We start from the raw sequence: 23,887 nt of genomic DNA, 5'->3' as shown, positions 1-23,887 counted from the left end.
GTTATATTGTGTTCTGGCTCTGACCTGAGACCTCTGCATTGCACATGCCTGCAGTAACTTCATCAGAAGGAGAAAACTATATAAAGCAATGTACACAGAAGAGTTTAATACATGTTTATAATGTGGCTAGTATTGAATGAATCAAATGAATCACAATGGCTTAAAATTGTTATGGTCCAGAAACAGTTAGACAAAATGATGATAAAAACCCCCCCCAAAAAACACAATAAGCAAGAAAACTTATAGCCATGTGTCTTCTAAGAGCTGATCCCTGCCATTTTTTCAAACTTTTAGAGACTCTTTAATAACTGACTTGGTACCAAAAGATTGGTGCAAGGCCAATGTAAAGCATGCATTTAAAAGGGATCATAGGGGTTGATTTAGTAAAGGCAATATACATAGATACAAAATATTCCCATCTTGCTCCCATCAATCCTGGACACAAGCCTCAGGCCTCTCCATTCTGCACTCAGACCATTTCATTCTGTGACTTGTTGGGGTCCTATGCTATCCATTCATGATGTGATCCCAGTTGGAGCTTGTTTTGAGCTCCCCTCTGGGCATATGGTATTCATTGTCCTCCTGCTGCTGTGATGGATGCTACTGTTGATTTTAATCTGCTTGGCTGTTGTTTAAATGTCTTTCCCCTAATAAGGACATAACAGATACCTATTCTACAGCTACAAACTCCCCTAAGAAGGAATCATTATACTGAAATGCATTAGATGTTTTTTGTATGTAGCGGCCATGACTGATTTATCATGAGGCCAATAGAATATGTGGAATATTTTGTTTCTATGTATATTACCTTGTAGGCGACCTAGCTGCTGCACCAACCATTCATTCCATATTCTTTTAAATCTTGTTTTGTAACAATAACATTTGTAATATTGATTTTTATATACATTTTTGTTACTCCTTTTGTGTATCTTGGGCCTACATAATTCCATTACTGGGTGGGGTGGGGGGGTATTCCTTGTTTAAATCCCCTCACTTCAACCATATCTTCATTCCCTCATTAGATGCTTATTAAATGAGGTAAAGCTTTACTTTGCAAAGAATCCCCAATCACATGCAAGGAAAATACAATTTTTTGCTTGCATTTGATTGAATAATAAGGTCAGCACAGCTTCTGCTCATTTACTAAGCTCTGGAGCAATTCCCTTTAGTAAATAAACCCCAAGGTCTTTATCAAGTAACTAAAGACCTATTTGCTTACCTTCTATAGTCAGGAGAAAGGATGAGTTTGGGTGCAGTCTGAACCCATGGTTGACCAAACTCAGAAGTCAGCTATCAGTGCTGGGCCAATGAGCTGCACTGGGGGGATGCCCGACCTCACAGTACACAAAGGGATGTGGATGTTCACGACATCATTGACCTAATATAGCCATGTGGCCATATCAGGTGAACAATGTCATGAGCATCCTCCTTCCTTTGTGTATGTGCAACTCATTGGACCAGGAGTGACAGCTGCCTTCTGCTTCGATGAATGCTAAGTGTTCTATCATTGGACCAGGCAGAGAAGTTGGGCAGTGATGTTATGATCTACATCTTGTCCAATCAACGAACACTTAGCATTGATCGAGAAATGGCGCCCAAGTCTAGTGAGCAGCCTATTGTGTTCACAGTGCAACAGGGCAGCCACTTGGCATCTGAAAGCTAGTGGATATCATTGCAGTAGCAGTGCTTACTAGAAATGATTTCCAGCTTCCATGGGAATCCCAAAGGTATGGCATAGTGTATCCTGTACATACTTGCATTTGTCCAAGCTGGACTAATGTAACTGTGTACAAATTGCCATACTTAAATTTTAGCTTTGAGGGCTCATGCACACTGCATCTCAAAGAAGCTCAAAGAAGCTTTAAAAAATTTTAAACTCAATTTTTTTTCTGCCTGGAAACTCCCCTCCATTTTAACCAATGTGTCCATGCACACTATGGTTTTTCCGGGAGTTTACAGGCATAAGCTCTTGCAGGCAAAAAAAAACAAAACACTAAAATTTGTGTTTTTGAGAGGAGCTTTCGAGCAGAAAAAAAGCCTAATGTCGCGTACACACGACCGGACTTTTCGACAGACTAGGTCCGACGGTCTTCCCGACTGACTTTCGGCGGAGTTCCGACAGACTTTCCAAATAAACAGACTTGGCCACACACAATCACACCAAAGTCCGACGGATTCGAACATGATGATGTACAACTGGACTAGAATAAGGAAGTTCATAGCCAGTAGCCAATAGCTGCCCTAGCTTGAGTTTTTGTCCGTTGGACTAGCATACACACTAACGAATTTCTCAATAGGATCTGGGTCCGGCGGAATTTAAAACATGTTCTATTTCTAAAGTCCGTCAGATTTTTGGACAACAAAGGTCCGATGGAGCCCAAACACGTTCGAATTGTCTGATGGATTCGTTCCGTTGGACCTTTGCTGTCGAAAAGTCCAGTCGTGTGTACGTGGCATAAGTGCCTAAAAACCCCCAAAAAAGTGCTAAGTGGAGGATTTGTGGAAAAAAAAATGCTTATGCTCAAAAAAAGGTCAAAGAAGCTCAATAAAAACACTTTTAGGCAGAGAAATAAAAGCTCAAATGCCTGTTAAAGGAGCTTTTTTTTTTTTTTTTGAGCTGCAGTGTGCATGAGCCCTAACATCTCTGTGATAGCTGCATTGTTTTATTTTTTTTAAATGGCTAGACAAATTCTGGAATTCTGCTTTAATATGCATAACCATTCTGATGTTCTTAAACATAATTTTAATAATTAATTGAGGCTTCAAAGGTGCTTCAAGTAAATTCACTCAAAGGCATAGCCGCGCTCAGAGTTAAATATGCATTTCTGTGGAATGCTGTCAAAAATAAATGACAAATAAACAAAATGATGTGGGTATGAATGTGGATAAAATAGCACCAGGTTAAAAAAAATAAAAAAAATAATTCAAACTGTTTGACCAGCATGAATAAAGCAAACAGATGAGTAGAGAGGAAAGAAAAGAGAAAGGAACTGATGGGGAGCTTTGTGATGCACGGGTAGGGGGATATTTAGTGGTCATAGGACTAGCTGTACATTTATACACAAGGGAAATTAATAAAAATGCAGTCCTCCTAAACATTAAATTACTTCTGCCAGTGCAGAAAACTGACAGGCTTACTTTACAGACCAGAGAACAAACAAGAGCAACGTCTAGTCTGATTACATCTATAGTACGCTTCTTGACCAGTGAACAGAATCAACAGAACAGCAGCAGTAAATGCTGAGGTTCTGGTCATAAATAAACACCAACTCGTTATTGTAAAGACTATTAGCTTTCTGAAGGGGCATAGACTGCTAATATATAAAGTCTGTTTTATTCACTGCTCAAAACATGGAAACAACAGCTAAAATGATTTTCTGTTTCTTAGCTGCAAGCATTTCTGCAACAGGTTTCCTACAACGAAAATCCTTTGCAATCATATGATCTGTTAGAGTAGTCATTCTCAATGAGGGTTCTGATGATCCCTAAGGCTCCTCCAGTGGCTGCTATGGGTTCCCTGAGCAATAGGCAATGCCTGACTCCCAGATAAATAACCACTGACACCAATTATCTTTTTTCTTTTGTTAAAGTGGTATTAAAGTCTTGTTTTTTATTTAAAACAATAACAAACATGCTATACTTTCCTGTAGACATGTGCAAAAGGAAAAAATTTGTTTAGTTTTGTTTCGTTTTAATTTGTTAATTAACTAATTTCGTTTAGTTATATTCGTTAAATTCATTAAATTTGTTTTCGTATTTCGTTTTGTTTTCTACCGAATTCGAAAATATTTCTACCAAATTCGAAAATATTTCTACCGGATTCGAAATGATTTCAACATGATTCGAAATTATTTCAACCGCATTCTAATCTATTTCAACCGGATTTGAAAATATTTTGCGACCCGACTTTAGGGCCATGTATCTTGGGGTCCCTTGGTGCTAAAAACCCCACATTTTGAGATGTTGTAGTGCTAGTTCTATTGTGTTTGCATACCAAATATGGTGTTTTTAGGTATAAGTGACCCCAAAATATGTGGCCCCAAATTCAGGTCGCAAAATGTCAAGCACTTTTCTGCAGCAGAGAATGGCATTTTGTGACCCAAATTTTGGGCCCCCGTAACTTGGGGTTACTTGGAGCTAGAAACCCCGATGTTGTAGTGCTAGTTCTACTTTGTTTGCATACCAAATTTGGAGGTTCTAGCTACAAGTGGCCCCGAGATACGAGGCCCCAAATTCGGGTCGCAAAATGCCATTTTTCGAATTTGATTCAAATTTTGTTTGAATTCATTAGCATTGTAATTCAGTAATTTAGATGCATCCGAATGTCCGAATAATGAAAATTTGTCTGAATTTCGATTCGGAATGAAACGTAATGCACATGTCTACTTACCTGCTCTGTGTAGTGGTGGCTTTTCCTCTCATATCCTCCGCTGGCGCTCCTAGCCCCTTCCTCCTGCAGGATGCCCCCCCAGCAAGCAGCTTGCTATGGGGGCACCAGAGCTGCCCTGGTGCACTGTGTTCATTTACACACACTGCCACGGCTCAACCCCACCCCATCTGTCTCCTGATTGGCTCTCTGGATGTGATTGCCAGCACTGGGAGCCAATGGATCCTGCTGCTGCCAAAAGCCAATCAGGAGTGCAAGTACCCAGAGAGGAAAGGCTCTCCTGGACATTGCTGGATCGAGAGGTGTCTAAGGTAAATATTAGGGGGGGAGGGCTGGGGGGAGACTGCTCACAGAATGTTTTTTACCTTCATGCATATAATGCATGGAGGTAAAAAAAAGTGTACCTTTGGAACCACTTTAAGTATTTTACGTGTATATGTACATACACATCAATCATTGTAGAAGTATTTACATATATACAGCTAGATCTGAGAGGTAGTTCCATCCGTGATACACATTTATTGATAGGGTTATATAATGTATACAAATTACACACTGAACAGTATTTACAACACAATGGGGGTTATTTACTAAAGGAAAATCCACTTTGCACTGCAAGTGCACTTGGAATTAAAGTCGCTGTAGATCCGAGGGGGACATGCAATGAAAATACAAAACAGCATTTTAGCTTGCACATGATTGGATGATAAAATTAGCAGAGCTTCCACTCATTTCAGATCTACCCTTTAGATTTAGAGCGACTACACTTTCAAGTGCACTTGCAGTGCAAAGTGGATTTGCCTTTTGTAAATAACCCCCTTTGTACAGTATAAGTCCCCTGGCTTATTTGATATTTAAAAATTACACACAAAACCATATTTACAATACATTGTATGGAGTTAGTTTACTTCTCGACAGGTCTAGTCATGCTGAATGCTGTGTGTCCCAACACAAAGAGAGTGCCCAGCTCAGTGAAAAAGCATTATATTCCCCTATTCTTTCGGTAATGTGGCTAATATAATAATTGGTCACTGTACCTAGCAAATGTGTATTGGGCACCGCCTAACTGGAACCTTTGAAGTGGAAAACTACACTGAGCAAAATTATAAATGCAACACTTTTGTCTTTATACCTCTTTATCATAAACTGAACTAAAAAATCTACGACTTTTTCTATGTACACAAAAGGCCTATCTCTTGAATATTCTCTTGAATATTGTTCACAAATCTGTCTAAATCTGTGTTAGTGAGCACTTCTCCTTTGCTGGGATAATCCACTCACCTCACAGGTGTGGCATATGAAGACGCTGATTAGACAGCATAATGGCAGTGGGGTTATGGTATGGGCAGGTGTATTCTATGGACAATGAACACAGGTACATTTTATTGATTGCCTTTTAAATGCACAGAGATTCTGTGATGATATCCTGAAGTCAATTGTTGTGCCATTCACCCAGGACCATCACCTCATGTTGCAGCATGATAATGCACGGCCCCATGTTGCAAGGATCTGTACACAATTCCAGGAACCTGAAAACATCCCAGTTCTTGCATGGCCAGCATATGCACCAGACATGTCACCCATTGAGCATGTTTGGGATGCTATAGATCGGCGTATATGACAGCATTTCCCAGTTCCTGCAAATATCCAGCTACTTCACACAGCCATTGAAGAGGAATGGACCAACATTCCACAGGCCACAATCAACAAACTGATAATGCGAAGGAGATGTGTTGCATTGCTTGAGGCAAATGGTGGTCACACCAGACACTGACTGGTTTTTGGACCCCCACAATACAGTAAAACTACACATTTTAGAGTGGCTTTTATTGTGGCCAGCCTAAGGCACACCTGTGCAATAATCATGCTGTCTAATCAGCATCTGGATATGCCACACCTGTGAGGTGGGTGGATTATCTCGACAAAGGAGAAGTGCTCACTAACACAGATTTAGACAGATTTGTGAACAATATTCAAGAGAAATAGGCCTTTTGTGTACATAGAAAAAGTCATAGATCTTTGCATTCAGCTCATGATAAATAGGTGCAAACACAAAAGGGTTGCATTTATAATTTTGCTCAGTGTAATTACAATAACATCAACATGACACTATAGTTTAAATATATTTCCATCTAACTAAAATTCACTTCTAATTATAATATAATTTACAACTGTTTATGGAGATTTCCCATAAACTATTATCTAACACTTTTTAGCTACTGTATTGGTAAAGGGGACATTTTTCCCACTAAACGCCAACGTATGGACTATTCTTTCCCTACCAATGTATGGACCCCTATCTCCCATTGACTACCAATATAAGGGGTCTTTTATCACCAATGGAAGTTGGCACAGTTTTCACTGCCGTCTTATTTTATTAATTCTTATATCTCAGCTTACTCTTTACGCTTATATACAATGAGCTGTAAATATAGTAATTATAAACATGGGTTCCCCGAGACCTGAAAAGTATTTATTGCTTTAATTTGTAATGGAAATTTCACAAGATACAAATGTAACACCTTTTACACAGCGCAGAAGGGAATATTAACAAAATATTGTATTCCACGCAACCAACAGAGCAGGCGAATAACCAAGAGTATAAAGTTATCCATTAACTGAACAAGATAATGTATGGTCTGTAGTGAAGTCTAGAATGTACATTAGAAATAACCACACCAGAGAGAGTAGCTCTCAAGGGCAAAAGTGGATTGTGCGCACAAAGGAAAACAGAACAACCTCCATGCTAGGCAATATAGAAGAGACCTGGAAATTATTTCAAGGGTTCCTCCATGGAAATAAGGATGAGAACAGCTTATTAGATATTTCTTTAGTCAGCTGTCCAAAGAAGAAAAAAAATGAGTATGCAAATATCCTTAGTATAGGTGAATGCATTTTCTGAAGAAAAGATCACCCACTAGTCATTTTATTTCTTTTTCAACTTCAGTAAAACCTTGGATTGTGACCATAATTTGTTTTGGAAACATGTCTGTGATCTAAAGTACTCATATATCAAAGCAAATTTCCCCATAAAAAATAATAGAAACTCAAATGATTTGTTCCACAACTATTTATTCATAAGTCCTTCAGTTTATAGTACATATAAGAAGATTATAGCAATAGGTTGTGTAACCATAAAATGTCCATCCACAAATGGAAGCCTCCACAAGGGGATTATAAGCAAAATCCAGCAGGAGCTACCGAGTATAAAAGAGAAGAGAGGAGCCTCTAAGTGTAGCAATATGGTTACAGTTATTGAAGGTACAACATTTAGCAACTCAGATGGTTGATGACTAAAAGACTAAGGCCGCGTACACACGGGCGGATTGTCTGGCCAACTAAGTCCGTCAGACAATCCGACAGACAATCCGTCCTACTTTTGAATGAACGGACTTGACCACACACGATGAACAGACAGTCCGCTGAAAGCTTGCGCGATGACGTGTACAGCACATACGACGGGACTAGAAATACGACGTCCAATACACTGCAATGCAACCTTCGGCCGTGTAAATCCTTTCTGAGCATGCGCCATACTTAGTCCGTCCAACTTGCCTACTCACGAGCGGACTGTCCGCTGAAACCAAGTTTGGACGGACTGTATTACGGAAATTCCGAAAGACTTAGTCCGCCAGACTGTCAGCTGGAAAAGTCCGCTGAAGCCCACACGCGAGCGGACTGTCCGCTGAAACACGTTTCAGCGGACTAAGTTGGACGGACAATCCTCTCGTGTGTACGCGGCCTAAGTATGCAGCAATCCAGGGTAAATCTGTCCACATAGGCCATCCTCTGCACTGCTGGCTCTCACCGCTGTCAGTCTACAATCGTGAATGGAAAGACTACCCTGCAATGGAGCTATCTTGAAAGTGAGGTTTGAATCGCTCGTTGAGCGCAGCATGGAAGGAATGACGGCGATGGTGGTGCGGAGGATGGTCTATGTGGACAGCTTTACCCCAGATACCTACATATTTAGATGTGCCTGTTTAAATCATCAACCAAATCAAAATGTTGCTTGTCTTGCAAAACACCCTCAGACCAAGTTACTCTCAATCCAAGGTTATACAGTAGCTGTCAGTCATGTGATTACAAGAGATATGTTTCTGTGTCTTTGTTTCCTAATGTCCTAGACATGCTGTTACATAATAACCTGCCTTTTTCTTTTTCAATTTGCATTCATATATTTCCTATCCTATGCTTTCTTTTTATTCAGGTTATTGAGTGCATCACGCAAGGACGTGTTCTGGAGAGACCAAGAGTGGCCCCAAAGGAAGTGTATGACATTATGCTGGGATGCTGGCAGAGAGAGCCTCAGCTGCGGTTAAACATCAAAGAAATTTACAAGATCCTTCAAGCCCTAGGAAAGGCCTCTCCAATTTATTTAGACATCCTGGGCTAACCAAGGCCATTTGTGAAGTTGTTCTGACCCTAGTTACCCTTTTCTTCCTTATTCCTGCCTTTCCAAGAAACAAAAAATGTCTTCATATTAAAAAACAAAAATCAAAAATGAAAAAATATGAAAACAAAAAACTTAAGTGCCTGCAACATATAACAACACAGAAAGAAATCTGTAAAAGCAGATTCATTTTTTTGTCTACATCTTCCACCAATACAATCATTTTGGAAGACTCTGCTGTTACAGATTGAGTAAAGAACAAGAGTTGGGAACTGAAATTCCACCACTGAAAAATGTGGTTGTCTTTTTTGCTTCAGTTCTTCAGTGTGCAAAGCTCAGTACTCAACTAAATGCATAAAGACAATCCTATTCAAAATCTCCACAATGGCATCAAGCCTTAAGATGACGCCATAGTCCGTGGAGCATTTATCCTTTATTGTATACACAGTGGCGGATTGCAACAACCAAATGCATTGTCTCACGGAGTACAACAGTTTGATGACTCGCATGCGTACTCAAAGAGAAACAACAAATTGAGTCAATCTGGGGTGTGATAGGATGAGCAATTCAGCCATTTTTTTTTGAGGAAGCTGGACATTTACCTACTTAACTACTTAAGAACATTTTTTATAATTTCTTAAAACCTGCGAGTATAGGATTTCTGATTTCTGGAATTGGTACCTACGGGTAAAACAGTATCTTTGTTTAAGTCAATTCAAGATTTTTTTTTTCTTGATATTTTTTCTTTTTTTATTTCCTTTGCTTTTTTTATTTTAATTTTTTTGACATTTTTAAGATAATGGGATATGTGACCAGTACAAGGGAAAAAAATAGACAATATGATTTAATTTTTTTAAAATGTGATTTTCCGTACCTATTACCTTTAATCAGTATTACAGAGAGCATAATGCTTTTTCTCACAAGTACGCAAATATAAAAATAATGTTAAGGGAAATGTCTAGTAAGGGATGGATAGTTTTGTTAGTGTCCCTCCTACTTCTGGTGTATTTTGGGATGTCTATGTTTATATGTAGTGTGTCTCAGGTCTGAATTACAGTTGTTTGGGAAGTCAGGTTTCAGTGACTTTCCAGTCGTGTTAAATTCATAATTATATAAGTATCTTGATTATACAATGACAGATTTATTTTCATAATTGATACAATCTAGATAAATACAATGAAATGTCTTTATTATTATTATTTATGTAAGCATAGAGGAGGGCATTTTAATGAGGGATGTATTCATGTCATTGTCCTATTCTCAATTTTATTTTCCCATAGAAAGCAAGAGAACATTAAAGCCAGGGTTTTAACTACATTAGCAAAACATAGCATTGACATAACTGCATAATATACATGGCACTGGGAACTTTCGTTATCACTAAATTATTGTGATTTTTTTTTTGTTTCTTTTTTATTTTAATTACTCAATGAATTATGTCTTGTTTAATCCATTGACTTAATCAGAGACTTGAATGGCGAATAGATTGGCTCAAAGATGGATGTTAAGAAATGGATGTTAAACCCATTAAGCTATAAACTGAATCACATTCCATAACCATACCAAATACATAAAAAGGAGCAAAACATCGACTAATGAAATATATGACTGGTGAAAGGTTGCATGTCCAATTACTACTGGATTTGGTGGTTAACCAAGCTATGGAATACCGTAAATTGGGATTACCTTGGGAGTATAAGCAAACTGACTGATGTTACCCCAGATGTAATGATTGAAAATGGATATACAAATTTTCTTTATCTACTCCTGAAAAAAAACATTTACTTCTTAAAGGGTCTTGTAGGCACAGCAAGTACCGGACATTGGAGTTTTATCCAACATGTGTGTTAAAGATAAAACTATGGAGACTACTAGTGAAAATGCTGGTTTCTAGAAGGTCATTAAGCCCATTTCAATTATATTCATTGCCCAAATAACGACTTTCTGTTTTTTGTTATAATCTACAAAGTTACTACAGATGGCAAACAAATGATTTTCAAAGGGAGAAAAAAATCTGCATTTTGTCACCTAAATCTTTACACCATCTAGATGAGGCCTTGTGCAAGAAAATAAAAACACTGGATGTAAAACTAATGGAGCTGACTAGCCTCTGAATGAAATGAAGGTTCTGATGTTAAGGGATTGAAAGTGGCTTCTTCAACATGTGAACTGTGTATGTGATCTGATAAGCTCATGAGTCTGTGGAACAACAAAGGCAAAGTTATTAAGAAAGGGTCAAGAGAGGCCGTTGTTATCCTTTCTTCACAAAATTGAGCAGTGATAGAGAGAAATAGATGATAATACCATCCAAGCTTGGAGTACTGAGGGAGAAAAGACACCCCAAGCGAAGATTCCAAACAATCGACAGAGGGGCATTCTGTAAACATTTTATTGATTACATATTATTTAAAGGATCATTCTACAAAAAAAGAACAAACTAAGTTCATGAATTCCGCATGGATTCTGGTAAAGAAGCAGACACAGTAGAATAGGCCTTCAAGTACCAGTTACATGTTCATTATCTGGATTACTGCTGCAATAATATTCCTTTTATCCATATTTGTTGATAAATCCACAGCTTATGAAGATATGTATGCTCTCTATTGGTTAATAATTAATTTGAGGCATTTGTTTTTGATGGTATATATATATTTTTTTCTTTCAAATGTTTTATGTCTTTGGTTTGTAGTGCTATAAGAATGATAAAGGGAAAAAAAAAAACACTGTGCCGCTTATGTAAATATCCATCCCTTTCTACTGTGTGTATATGTATATATATGTAAAAATCTTTCTGACGTTAATTTTTTTTATTTAACTGAACTGGTGACATTATTGTTATCATGCTATGTGGACTTTTTAGAGTGGTTCACTCAAGGTTTGTCAGGTTAACCAAGCTACCTTAATTTTACACTCAGATTCACATTAAGAGCAAAAAAAATAAATTAAAACAATTAGTAAAGGCAAATTTCTTTGGCCTGACAAAACTTTAGTAGACCACTTCCTTTGGTACATTTAATTTTAAAGCATTGTCTCTGATTTAATCTACTTTTAAAATTCTCTCCAATTTGCAGATAATAACGTGAAGAACTCATTAACCAAAAACAACAACAAAAAAAATTCCCTCTGCCATATTGTCCTTATAGTTGAATGTGTCTCTTCTGTTCCCACAATATTACTACCCCTTACTTTTTAGTTTTGATTTTCAATATGGGAAGGGTGGGTGTAATTATACACTGATGTAAGGAGTCCAGTTTGCTAGAATTGCCATTCAAGCCTATTAAGATGTCACAAAACCTTGTACGGTAAATACAATTTTTATAATTGGGTCCCTAAAATTTCTATTCCATTTCTCTGAAATCATGGTTTTGTTTCTAGCAAACAATTTTCCTGTTTTGAAATATGCATTCATAGCCATAGAATCTGACCTGGCCATAAATAAGTGTTTAGATATGTGATTAAATGAGAGGTTTAAAGGTTAAAATAACTTAGGTCTATCATACAGGTTTACCATGTTGTTGGAATGCAGTCAATATTGAATAGTAAATATGGCAAAGTTGATTTCATGGCACCATGGTCTTGGAGAGGAGTAGAAAAAAAATCTTGCCATCTTGCTCATGCGAAGTTAATTATCTGGTACTTTTAAATAAATAAGTAAGGCATAATAATCCAAAACATGTGCAAGCAAAGATTCTGCCTAATTTATTTTCTCTGCACCTGATTTGGTATTCGTTGCAAAAGTGAAATTTAATCCCATTTACTGAACTTTGGGGAACATTCCTTTGCACAGTGCAAATTTCCTTGCAAAGCAATCAAACTTTTTTTTTTTTTTATATCAATCATATTTTATTAAGTTTGAAGGTGCATAAAGAAGCATTGTCAATACAATTTTGCAACAGATGAGCAAATAACATAGATATCAAATAGTAAAATTCCAAGAAATGGTATCCAATCTTAGACATATGGTCATGTTTACAATTTTGACATGGAAAGAAAAAGAAAAAGAGAACAAAGATAAGGACCCAAACATTCTGTGGGGGGTAGTTCATTATGCCAAGTTATTTTAGGCTGTTCAAGTGTATAAAGGGTTATATAGTAGCATGCGTGCTAGAGAACAGATTATAAAAATGCAATAACTAGTTGCAAACAGCCTACTTGTCTGTAGTAAATTAACCCCTATGTCTCCACTTAATAGATTTTCTTTTACTCTCTGTTCCTTTTCTTGGTGACAGTGAGACAGAAAATTAAGAGAAATTTCTCCAGCGGGGTCACAGACAGCAGTACAAACCTGACAGAAGTTCTAATGCTACTCCAGCCAAAAAAAAAAGTTTTGGCTTGGTTTTTGCTTTCAAGTTTAATTAATAAATGTTCTGAGTCAGGTAGCCCAAGTAGACAGATACGGAAAACTTGAATTGCTTTTATATGCTTTTTGATCATGCTGTATATTAAATTTAGCAAAAAATGAAATTTGATGTTGATGGGCCAGTGTTAGAATCAATTATCTTAGACAGAGCAGGCATAGCCTAACTCCCAACAATCTCATCTGCCTGACAGTGAAACTGGAAAATGCAAAGTGATTTGCCGCCTGAGCCTAAGTAAGCCCGGGCTTCATTCTTGTTTAACACACAGCTGCTGGGAGATGACAAATCTCCTTACCGTAACAGTGAAGGTATTAATGCTAGCCGGATCCCAAAGACAGCCAACAAGTTGGAACTTGAAATAGGAAGAAAAAAAAATTGGCACAATTTCATTGCAAAGGCAAAGCAGAAAATAATATGTTCATTTCCTGCTGACTGGGTGGAATTGACTGTTGTATTAAGACTTCAGAAGATCTTTCTCTCCAAGTAATTTCTACACAGATGACACTGACATCCAAGTTAACCTTTAAGCTGAGAATTTCACGAAGGAGCTGATTGTAATGCATATGACACTGTACATCTCTCAGCACAGCAAATCCCAGTTGAAGCCTACCATATCTCTGCCCTTTTCTTTTTTTTTTTTTGTCTTTTTTTCGTCTTTTTCCTCTTCAATCTATGTATGCAAGGATGAAGGGAGCTAGTTAGTGAGCGGGATATGCAGTTTGCTCTGTATGACCTCAGCAGCATGTATTTGTGACCATTCTCAAACAAGCACAGCTGCAGATCTAGGCATAATGCCAATCTGACAGTAGCTATGGCCTGCAGTACATCTTCTCTAGGGGTGATGTACAAATGAAGGAAACAGGAAATTTGACAAGCAGAACACACCTTTATATTTAGTGTTTGATTACGAAATGTAGGTATTGTACCATATCAGAGTATTATGGTATCAAATAATGCTGAAACAAGAAATTAAAAATCTGTTCACTATATATTCTGGAACATATTTGCAGTAAATATGATAAATGACCTTTGTTTTATTACATATGGTGATATTGCTGGTATTCATTCACATTTAATGCTATTTATTTTTTACTTCATTGACTAGCTTGTACAAGGGCTGTGCCAAAAGTACTGCAAACAAGGACATAACTTTTTTATTATCTTACATAGATCAATTTTCACACCCTGGTAGAGTAACTCTTCTTCTATATAGATTTTTTTTTCATTGCAGGTTAAAAAAATAAGTTTTCAAACATAAGCAACATGCTGTCATTGAGTTCTTGATGCAGGCTGTCCAACATCTACATATGGATACAGAATGTTTATGGAAATGACACCATTGAGCAATGACTTCTCATGCGACTCTTGTCAATGGTATAAATTCCGTAAAAAATTCTGTAGCCTTTTGTGGATGTCAGACAGTTTACACTCCTCCTTCATCAAGAACTCGATGACGACACAATGCTTCTGCTTGTAATCCATTATTTGCCTGCAATGAAAAAGAAAAATGAAGGTTGCTATAGAGGAAGAGTTACTCTAACAACTCATGAAATTTGAATGACCTATGTAAGTTAATACAAAAGCTATGCCCTTGTATGTGGACAAAGGATATTTTAGTTTAGACAAATATATTTTAGTCTGGTCCAGGCATCTTTGGACACAGCAGTTATGGGATTGATAACTATAATAGTGCTGGATATATTTGGTGAACAGAGAAAGGAGAGGAGAGTTATGCTAAAATTACTTACAACTGAAAAGGAAGACAAGATCTAAACAAAAAAAATATAAATTTTTTTTTATAGTTTTTATAGCTTTTTATATCTCTAAATGCAAACTATTAACAAGTGTGTCTCAGATTACTATTTCAGAAAGAGCTCCACAGATATTTGGTAAAATGATTTATATAAATTGTGTGTATTTGGTATTTTTTTTTTAACCTAAGTGTTTTTAAGTTAGGGGCATTATCATCTAGTAAAATCAGTTCAAGAAAACCCGTATTAAGGAAATATGGAGGCTGCAATTGCTGAGTTGTCCTGTTGAAAAATACTAGCTATCTAGCAACTATGCAGATCCACTGGCTTCAATACTTTCTGAGGCAATGACTTATAACAAGGATAAAGATAAGGACCTCTGGCTTTACTCTGACTTTTTAATCTTCAATCTTGTTCTAGTTTCTTTGGAAAGAAGTGAGCAATGGCAACCCTTTGTTTTTCTGTTAGCACAGACTCCCTTAAAAACTCGTATTCTACCTACCAGGAGTGCTTACAGATACATTGTATTATTCTCTTTAATGCTTAATTTATAAATGAATTAGTGAAATAGCCTAGGGCCTTAACTGGTACCCAGCCTCTATTCCTCTTCACCCTCCTTAGCACACATACAATGAAATGAATACAATTGAAATGCTCCTTATTTGGTCTTTACTAACTTCTATTACATATTTAAAATATCCCCTAATACTACTACCTATTATTACTTTACCATAAACGTGAACCTTTGACCAAGATATGGACATTCAGGAAATTCGTAGCAAGCGGTAAATGAGGAAGCCACACACTATTAAAAACCTTATTCGCGTTTATTTAACTCTCAAATGTACAAACTGTTCCAACTGGTTCACAGGAGCTCTAATGCATTTCACTCCATCAGAGCTTATTACAATCTATGATTATTTATGAGTAAGCTTTGGATGGAGTAAATTTCGGTAGTGCTCCTGTGAACAAAGTTGATCAGCTTGTACATTAGAGAGTTTAATAAACTTGAATGAGGTGAATGATTTCCTCATTTATGGGTGGAATCTGTGGAGTGGCCAGTGACCAGTGGAAGCCAGCTCCCTGAATTTAATTATTAGGGAGAAAGGAGGGCCTGCAGTGGAACATTATGTTTTGCACCAGCAGTAAATGAGGTCTAGGCTTTTGCTGCGCTCAGTAGCTACAGGTACTGCAGAGCAAACAATCCTCAAAGTTCACAACAGGAGCACTGAATAAAAGTTGGTTAGAAATGATAAGGCTAGAGGAGCAGGGAGCTGGGTTTCAGAGAAGATGCCTTTGGTGCTTCTGCTGTGAACTTTAAGGATAAACTGCTTTGCAGCACATGAAAATATTTGAATGTCCATAGCCTGGCCACAGTTACACTTTAAACATTGGTGCCACCATTCTTACATAAATCAATAGCCAACTAAGAAAGTTTAAACAGCAGACCACCAATAGTATAAGCATAGCTGCCATGCTGTACACATCTTTCCTCATTATGGGAAATGACTATCATCTGTATATATTTTGTGTGCAGGTAGATCCTCATAACACATTGGGGTTGATTTACTAAAGGCAAATAAACTGTATACTTTGCAAAGTGCAGTTACACTCTGTAAATGCTGTTGCTCCAAAGCTTAGTAAATGAGCAGAATCTTTGCTGACTTTCATCATCCAATCATGTGCAAGCAAAAATGCTGTTTTTTTTTATTTCCCTTGCATGTGATTGGGTATTCTTGCAAAGTAAAGCTTTCCCTCATTTACTAATCTTTGGAGCAACTACACTTGCAGAGGGCAACTACACTTTACAAAGTTCACAGTCTATTTGCCTTTAGTAAATCAACCCCATTTACTCTATGTGCATTATGGGCAACCTGTAACACTAAACCAATCTACAGCCAATCTACAATGGCAACAACAGTGACCCAGGAATTTTATTTAACTTGATTGCCGAACCTTACTATCTTATGTCCTGCATAAATCAATGTGGATGACCAGCTTGTATATTGATGCAATACAACTTGGCATTGTAATAAGAACTATTGTACTCATTGGCATAATATTCTAAAGTGTAGCGCCTTTAAAAAATATAAATCTTAGGGCTGAACGCTGTAGAGAGGATACCTGTGTTTTGACTTCAAGCTCTGTGCAGATGCCTTGGAAGGGTGGTTAGAAAATACCAAGAGTTGGGTGGTGTGATTCTGGTGACACTATCTATAAATTGAATAGATGCATGTTTGTATTCATTAAGCTTATTACACATGTTACAATCTGATTCTGCAATCTCCCATGGATCCACCAACAGCTATATAGTACAATGCTGCGCAAACTGTTGCCACTATATACATTCTCTATAATGATAATATATAATAACAATAATAATATAGTGTAAAGGTCTGCTTGTGTGGTTACAAACTTGGATAGCTTAGGAAGATCCTTATATCAGTTTAGTGAATCTAAAGAAGACTGTAGAATCAGACTGTAGCATACACTGTATAATGAGCTTTAAAACCATGGATAGACAGAGAGATAGATCAACAGATGGATAGGGATCAATGTAGAAAAAATATGTCTGTGCAGATGTCTTCAGCATAACAAATGATTGCTGTATTGTTTGTAATATGTTCATAATGCAGCATTTATTTGATTGGGGTATTACAGAGAAATGCCCCACTAGATATAGCATACAATCATAGGAGATAATCATATTACAAACAATATGGTTAATATATGTAGTATCTGTGTGAATTCTTAAGACATCAGAATGGCATTTATTTTTTTATTTTTTACATAGATCCAATTTTTCCTCAAAACTGGATTTTTGTAAGATTCAACATTTCATGTACCACTTCTATTTTAGAAAATCAAATGTAAATTTATAGGTTACTGCCTCAGCTTAAATAAAAATAAATAAATAAAAAAATAAAAATAAATATATATATATATATATATATATATATATATATATATATATATATATATATATATTTGTTTATTTTTTATTTAAGCTGAGGCAGTAACCTATAAATTTACATTTGATGTTATATATATATATATATATATATATATATATATATATATATATATATATATATATATATATATATATATATATATATATATATATTAGGATGCATATGAAAGGGCACTGAACATGGATAGATACTTAGAAAATACTGATTAGAAAACTGAACCATATGGTAAACAGACTCAGTTTACAGCTTGTGATCGCTTGTAAGTTCATAGATGGCACCAGAACTGACTTTAATAGTACATTTCACATCAATGCTTTTTTGCAGACAGTCAATTTAAGCAAACATCTGTTAGTGAAATAGGGACGTGTGAGAATACCATGGCTCAGCCATCACCAGACTGGCCCTTCTAATCCATTGCCAGACTTCAGATCCAGAAACCAATGTCCTCTTCATTTTACTATTTGTTTAGCTATCCTAGAATGGCGTTGCTTTAATGGAATGCATAAATAAATGATGACATAAGCAAAGAGCAATCTGAATATAAAAATCAAAAGGTGCACTGAAGTTTATAGTGGAATAGTGTCTATTTGTTCCAGACAATTAACTACTAAATATAAAAATCTCGAGGTCTCATTTTAGAAACGATCAGTATTGCACTGACGTTAGCAGTTATATGCTGCAAATAAAATTTCTCCTCTCTTGCATTATTGATGTAATAAAATATCCTATATAAATCTTTGGACAGTTTTGTGTTATAAACTGACCTATGCATTTAATTATGTTTTGAATATTGGATTGTGAGGATAACGTCCTTAGGGATTGGGGGGGGGGGCTATATAGTGGCCAATTTAAAACAAAGAATTTGCAAATCTCTATTTGCAAATCTATATAACACAAAGCAGCCAACAAGAAATCATATCTTAAAGTAAACCTGAAGGCAAAACTTTTTTTTTTCATTTTGATTAGAGTACCTAATGTTGAAAAAAACTAGAGAAAACAACCAAAACTGAACACTTGATCTGTAATGATAGTTAATAGGAAGCTTTCATCCACAAAAGTTGTGTGTCCAAAATCCATTGGTCCAAAAGTCCAAACTGGTGTTCACACCAAAGTCCACATACTGTACATATCTGGAATGGATTCTCTTGAACAATAAATCAGATAGTTGGATCAATATAGAGTAAATGCATCCTGTGTGTTTGGAGGGAAAAATCCATTAACTTTCTTTTCTATCAGCCTTCTGAAAAAAATTGTAACCTATGCTTACATCTTGCAGTTGAGAGATCAACAGTTGTCAAACTTCAATTGATCTCTAAGGTTTTTGATCTTTTTTTATTTTATTTTTATTGATCTTTGACTGCTCTTTAAGGAAATTCCAATTTCATTAAAAAATATATAAACATCTACAATTACCACACAAGCCATTTTGTAACTTACCATTATTAAAAATTGACTTTCCTTTTCAATCTACAGCATTGTAATTTTATGTAAAATTCAGTGCAATATGACAATCCAGAGAACTTCCATATAAAGGTCCTTTCCTGTTTGTGTGATTGGCTAACCGATTTTCCCAGAAGTCTGAACTAAGATGCATGTCAGATTTTAGGCATCCCCTGCAATTATGATTTAGGTTTTGGTGAGGATTAAATACTTTTAAATGGATGCAGACTCTGCAGCTTTCCTAATTTAAACACAAAATATGCACCAGCTGATTATAATGAAGCAGTTAATTCAGAAGCCATATGGATTCAATATGGTGAAACAAAGAACTGTTTCTTCACAGCAACAAAAAGTAGGAATCTGCTACAAAATTTGTTAAAATCCCTGCAATGTACATTGATTACCCAGTGGGAATTTTCTCAAAAAAGTAGAGTTACACTTTAAGCTGAAGTGTCAGACTCTAAATATGTAAAGTTTTCCTTGTAAAAGTAAAATATGTAAAAGTAAACCTTGATAGTTATAATAATAATTCCCCTCTGGGTCATCTATGTATATTACAAGGATTTTACCAAACTTTGTTGTAGATTCCTACCTTTTGTTATTCTGAAGAACTAACTTGTGTGTCCATATGGAAAGGGAATCTAATGGAAGTGGGTTCATAACTGTCAATCAACTGCTGCACTTGCAGGGCTCTAATTAGGAAAATGTCAGGGGTCTGCATCCCTTTAGACGTGATTTCCTATTGGGAGTATCTAACCAAAAATGAAATTTTTGTGGCAGGAGATGCCTGTAATCTGACTTGTATCAGACTTCTGGGAAAATCACACAGGTGGGAATTTATGTTTCTGGGGGACGTTCTGTACACATTCTGTGTAACACCTCCTGGTAGCCATATTGCATTTTACAGAAAATTACAGAGCTACAGTTTGAAAAGGAAAGGTCATTTTTAATAACATTCAACTACAATATGACTCACGTCGCAATTGTATACGCTATATTATTATTTTTTATTTGCTATTTTTTTCCCACTGAAGTAGTGTCAACTTTAGGTGGACCAACCATGAAACTGCTAGGAGCTATTTTCTTGGTTATGTTGACCTATATCTATACATTTTTACATATTTAGTACTTTATGGAACATTAATGCATACATGTGATCACTACATACACATTGCATATATCAAAAGGCATGTCAGCTCTACTTATATACTCTAGTATTTATATGTGTTCTACATCCAGTATCTTTTCTAAAGTTTTTCTTTTTTAGTTTATAACTTAGCATACTTTATAAACCTTTTTTTCATTTACTAAACATACATTTTTGTTTAAAAAAAAATAAAAATAAATAATAGATGAGCCATTAACAAATAATATAACTTCAGCACCATGGACAGCAGGCTATTTCTCTGCAATTTATTATTGATTTTAGAGCACGTCCATTGTATGAATTGTGCATAAGTACAGACAAAACAAGCATTACCTTTGTACCTTGGAACATTTCACAGATCAGACATAAATGTTAACCTTTCATATTAAGTAATTCACTTACAGAAATGCAAATACAGACATACCCCACTTTTAAGCACAGAATAGGGTTTACTTACTAAAGCTAGAAAGTGCAAAATTAGGCTCATTTCTGCATAGAAACCAATGAGATTCTAGCCCCCAGCTTGTTCAATTAAGCTTTGGTAATAAAACCTGGAAGCTGATTGGTTTCTATGCAGAAGGGAGCCTGTTTTTGGACTTTCCAGCTTTAGTAAATAAACCCCATTGTGTACTTAAAAGTGCCTGTACACTTAATTTATCTTTCTGCATAAATAAGCAGTATTGCTTAAGAATGTCATTTTTGTGATCACTGTATGCAGTTAACTTATGTAATAATGATGGTATTCCAAATATCTGTTGCTTTTGTATTTTATGTGCTTTTTTTCTCCACATTCACGTACATACCAAGCTGTCCAGCAAAAGTGATAATAATGGGGTTGAGACAAATGATAACATCACTACCAAATTCCCATGGTTTAAGTCTTAAAAAAAAGTGGCTGCAACTGCAAAGGTACTCCTGCTGTGTAAAGCTACCCATAGATTAGTCCTTTTTTTGCATTCAGGTTGAACTTAAAAAAATAAATAAAAAGAAAACGGACCCAATTCCCCCATCCACATATTTAAGGTTGTTGGGGGAATCAGCTGTTTCATTATATTCCGACAGTGGGGGAGACTTCCCCGCCATCAGAATACATTGATCAGTAGTGCAGGCTGAATTTAAGTCTGTCTTTGGGCATCTTTATAGCTTGCTTCAAACTGTGCCACTTACACTGGACAGCTTATACTGCAAATAAACGTGTAGAAACATACATATATGCATTTGAATACATGAATTTACAAAATATTATTATTATGGATATTAACCGCATGCAGTTATCGGAATACAATTTTTTTTTTATGCGCAACCAAAATTCTTACCCAAATATGAGTGCTAGGTATCAAAATGATTTCTATACAACATAAATGTGACAAAATAGAAATGAGGAAAAAATTAAACCCAATAATATAATACACCAATATAAATTCAGTGTCCATGTAATAGTCCAATTGAAAATTAAATCCAACTCCGTGATCCATTTCAAAATAGTATTCAAAAAAGTATCAAAAATAACTATCTCATATAAAATCTTTGGTGCAGTGATTGCAGGTTATAATTTTTTTTATGTGTTTGGGAAACTATCAATATACATGCAAATTATGAGGCTTAAAATATAAGTTTACCTTTACTGTCTTTTGCCAAAAACATCTCCAAGCATTACAGTGTCCTCGGTAGTCCTGGGGCCACAGGTTGGGCACCAGGGCTGTAAGGTATGGATATAATAAGTATTAGTAGGTTTTCCCCAAGACCTACAAGTTATTTCACGAATTCTTCTATGTTTATAAAGTCGAGAAAGGCTGATCTTGGCAGACCAGTGAGAAATTAGCCCTGACCGTTTGTTGTGTTTTTTTTTTTTATTATAACAGCTCAAAAATTTATTTATGTTTATGCTAATTAAATTATGTCAGATATTGCCTTTTAACAGTTAGTTGCAGTCCCACTCAAGAAAAGCACAAATGTAACCAATTATTATTTATTACATTACAACTTTGTTTCTTCTTCATATTATAAAATTTGGTCCATAGAGTTGTCTCCACATAGTATCTACAAGTAAACACAGTTTAATATTTATAATTTTTATTTTTACCATTGTGTTTTACGTTGTACCTTTTCCATGCACCAGACATGGCTTCCTAACATCGACCTATTGTTCCTTAAACTCACACTGAGACTCACAGGTAGCTACATGTAAAAACACCACCGCACACAAAAAGCAATTACGATCATTTGTCACATGCAAACAGAAAGAATAGTGAAGAGTAAATTACCACTTGATTATAGCCCACATAAAATCAAGGGCTATTTATTAAACTACTTGCATCTAAATAACATATTTTCTTTGCAAAAAGATGCTTTCTCAATGTAGGAGGTTACAGACACAATAACGTATAGGTTCTCATCTATATATATATATATATATATATATATATATATATATATATATATATATATATATATATATCACACTGATATCTGCATTTAGCCTTAGTAAAAGCCCCTTGTTGAAATAAGGTATTGAAACTTATTATACATTTAGCTCACCTCTAAAGTGTATAAAGAGTTTTTCTTTTATTTCATGTTAGTGGGAACATGTTTCTGTCTATAATTGTTGTTTGTTACATCTCATGATCGAACATGAATGCTGATTTGTTGTCACTACGTAACCTGGCATTTTACTTATTTGTGAGCGTCTGGGTTGAAGATTCAGTGAAGTATAGTTTGGAATTATATCATCTGCAATAGCTGGAGGGTGCAGCATATGTTTTAAGTTAGGCTAAATTACATCAGATAAACAACATGGAATTGCATTTTGGAAAATTATATATATATATATATATATATATATATATATATATATATATATATATATATACATATATATATATATATATATATATATATATATATATATATATATATAATTTTTTTATTTTTTTTACCATTATTATTTTTTATTTATTTAAACAACATATATTTCAGTTTTTTTAGATAAAATTACTAAGAGCAGACAGTACTAAGTGAAGTCTATATGAGGTCAGTTGGGTCCTCCCTTCAAAGCCCTCATGTCCATGTAAGTGATGGTGGCACAGCTTTCTTGACTTTATTTTGAGTAATGATAGCATATTCCAGTTATCAGCTCTACTTTAAAATTACAAATCAACAATAATCGCTATACAACTGTGAAGTAGCTACATATGGAGTTTGATTTACTAAAATAAAATAAACAATGCACTTTGGAAATGCAATTGTACTCTGCAAATGCAGTTGATCCAAAACTTAGTAAAGGTGATAAAGCTCTGCTGACTTTCATTATCTAATCATGTGCAAGCAAAATGTGTTATTTTTTTTCTTGCATTGGGTATTCTTTTAAAAGGAAAGCTTTACCTCATTTACTAAGGTCTGGAGCAACTGTATTTGTAGAATACAGACCACTTACCCT

At 35.6% G+C, this 23,887-nt stretch overlaps 1 protein-coding gene across 4 annotated transcripts in view; it reads left to right on the top strand.

Annotated features, from left to right (window-relative positions):
* The window catches only part of NTRK3 (neurotrophic receptor tyrosine kinase 3), a 1,011,888-nt gene extending 994,135 nt beyond the window's left edge, over positions 1–17,753 (top strand). For all 4 annotated transcript variants that reach the window (XM_077472645.1, XM_077472644.1, XM_077472642.1 and 1 more), the window contains one exon: positions 8,598–17,753. In XM_077472645.1, coding sequence (XP_077328771.1) covers positions 8,598–8,783 — 186 coding nt within the window. In that variant the 3' untranslated portion in view covers positions 8,784–17,753. The remainder of the gene's footprint in view (positions 1–8,597) is intronic.
* Positions 17,754–23,887: the final 6,134 nt, after the last annotated feature.

Source organism: Lithobates pipiens, unplaced genomic scaffold (assembly GCF_037356315.1).
Source record: "Lithobates pipiens isolate NorthernLeopardFrog02 unplaced genomic scaffold, aLitPip1_a1.2 Scaffold_8, whole genome shotgun sequence".
NCBI classification, from domain to species: domain Eukaryota; kingdom Metazoa; phylum Chordata; class Amphibia; order Anura; family Ranidae; genus Lithobates; species Lithobates pipiens.
Note: the sequence above shows the minus strand (reverse complement) of the source record. Positions and strands in the feature narration are given on the sequence as shown.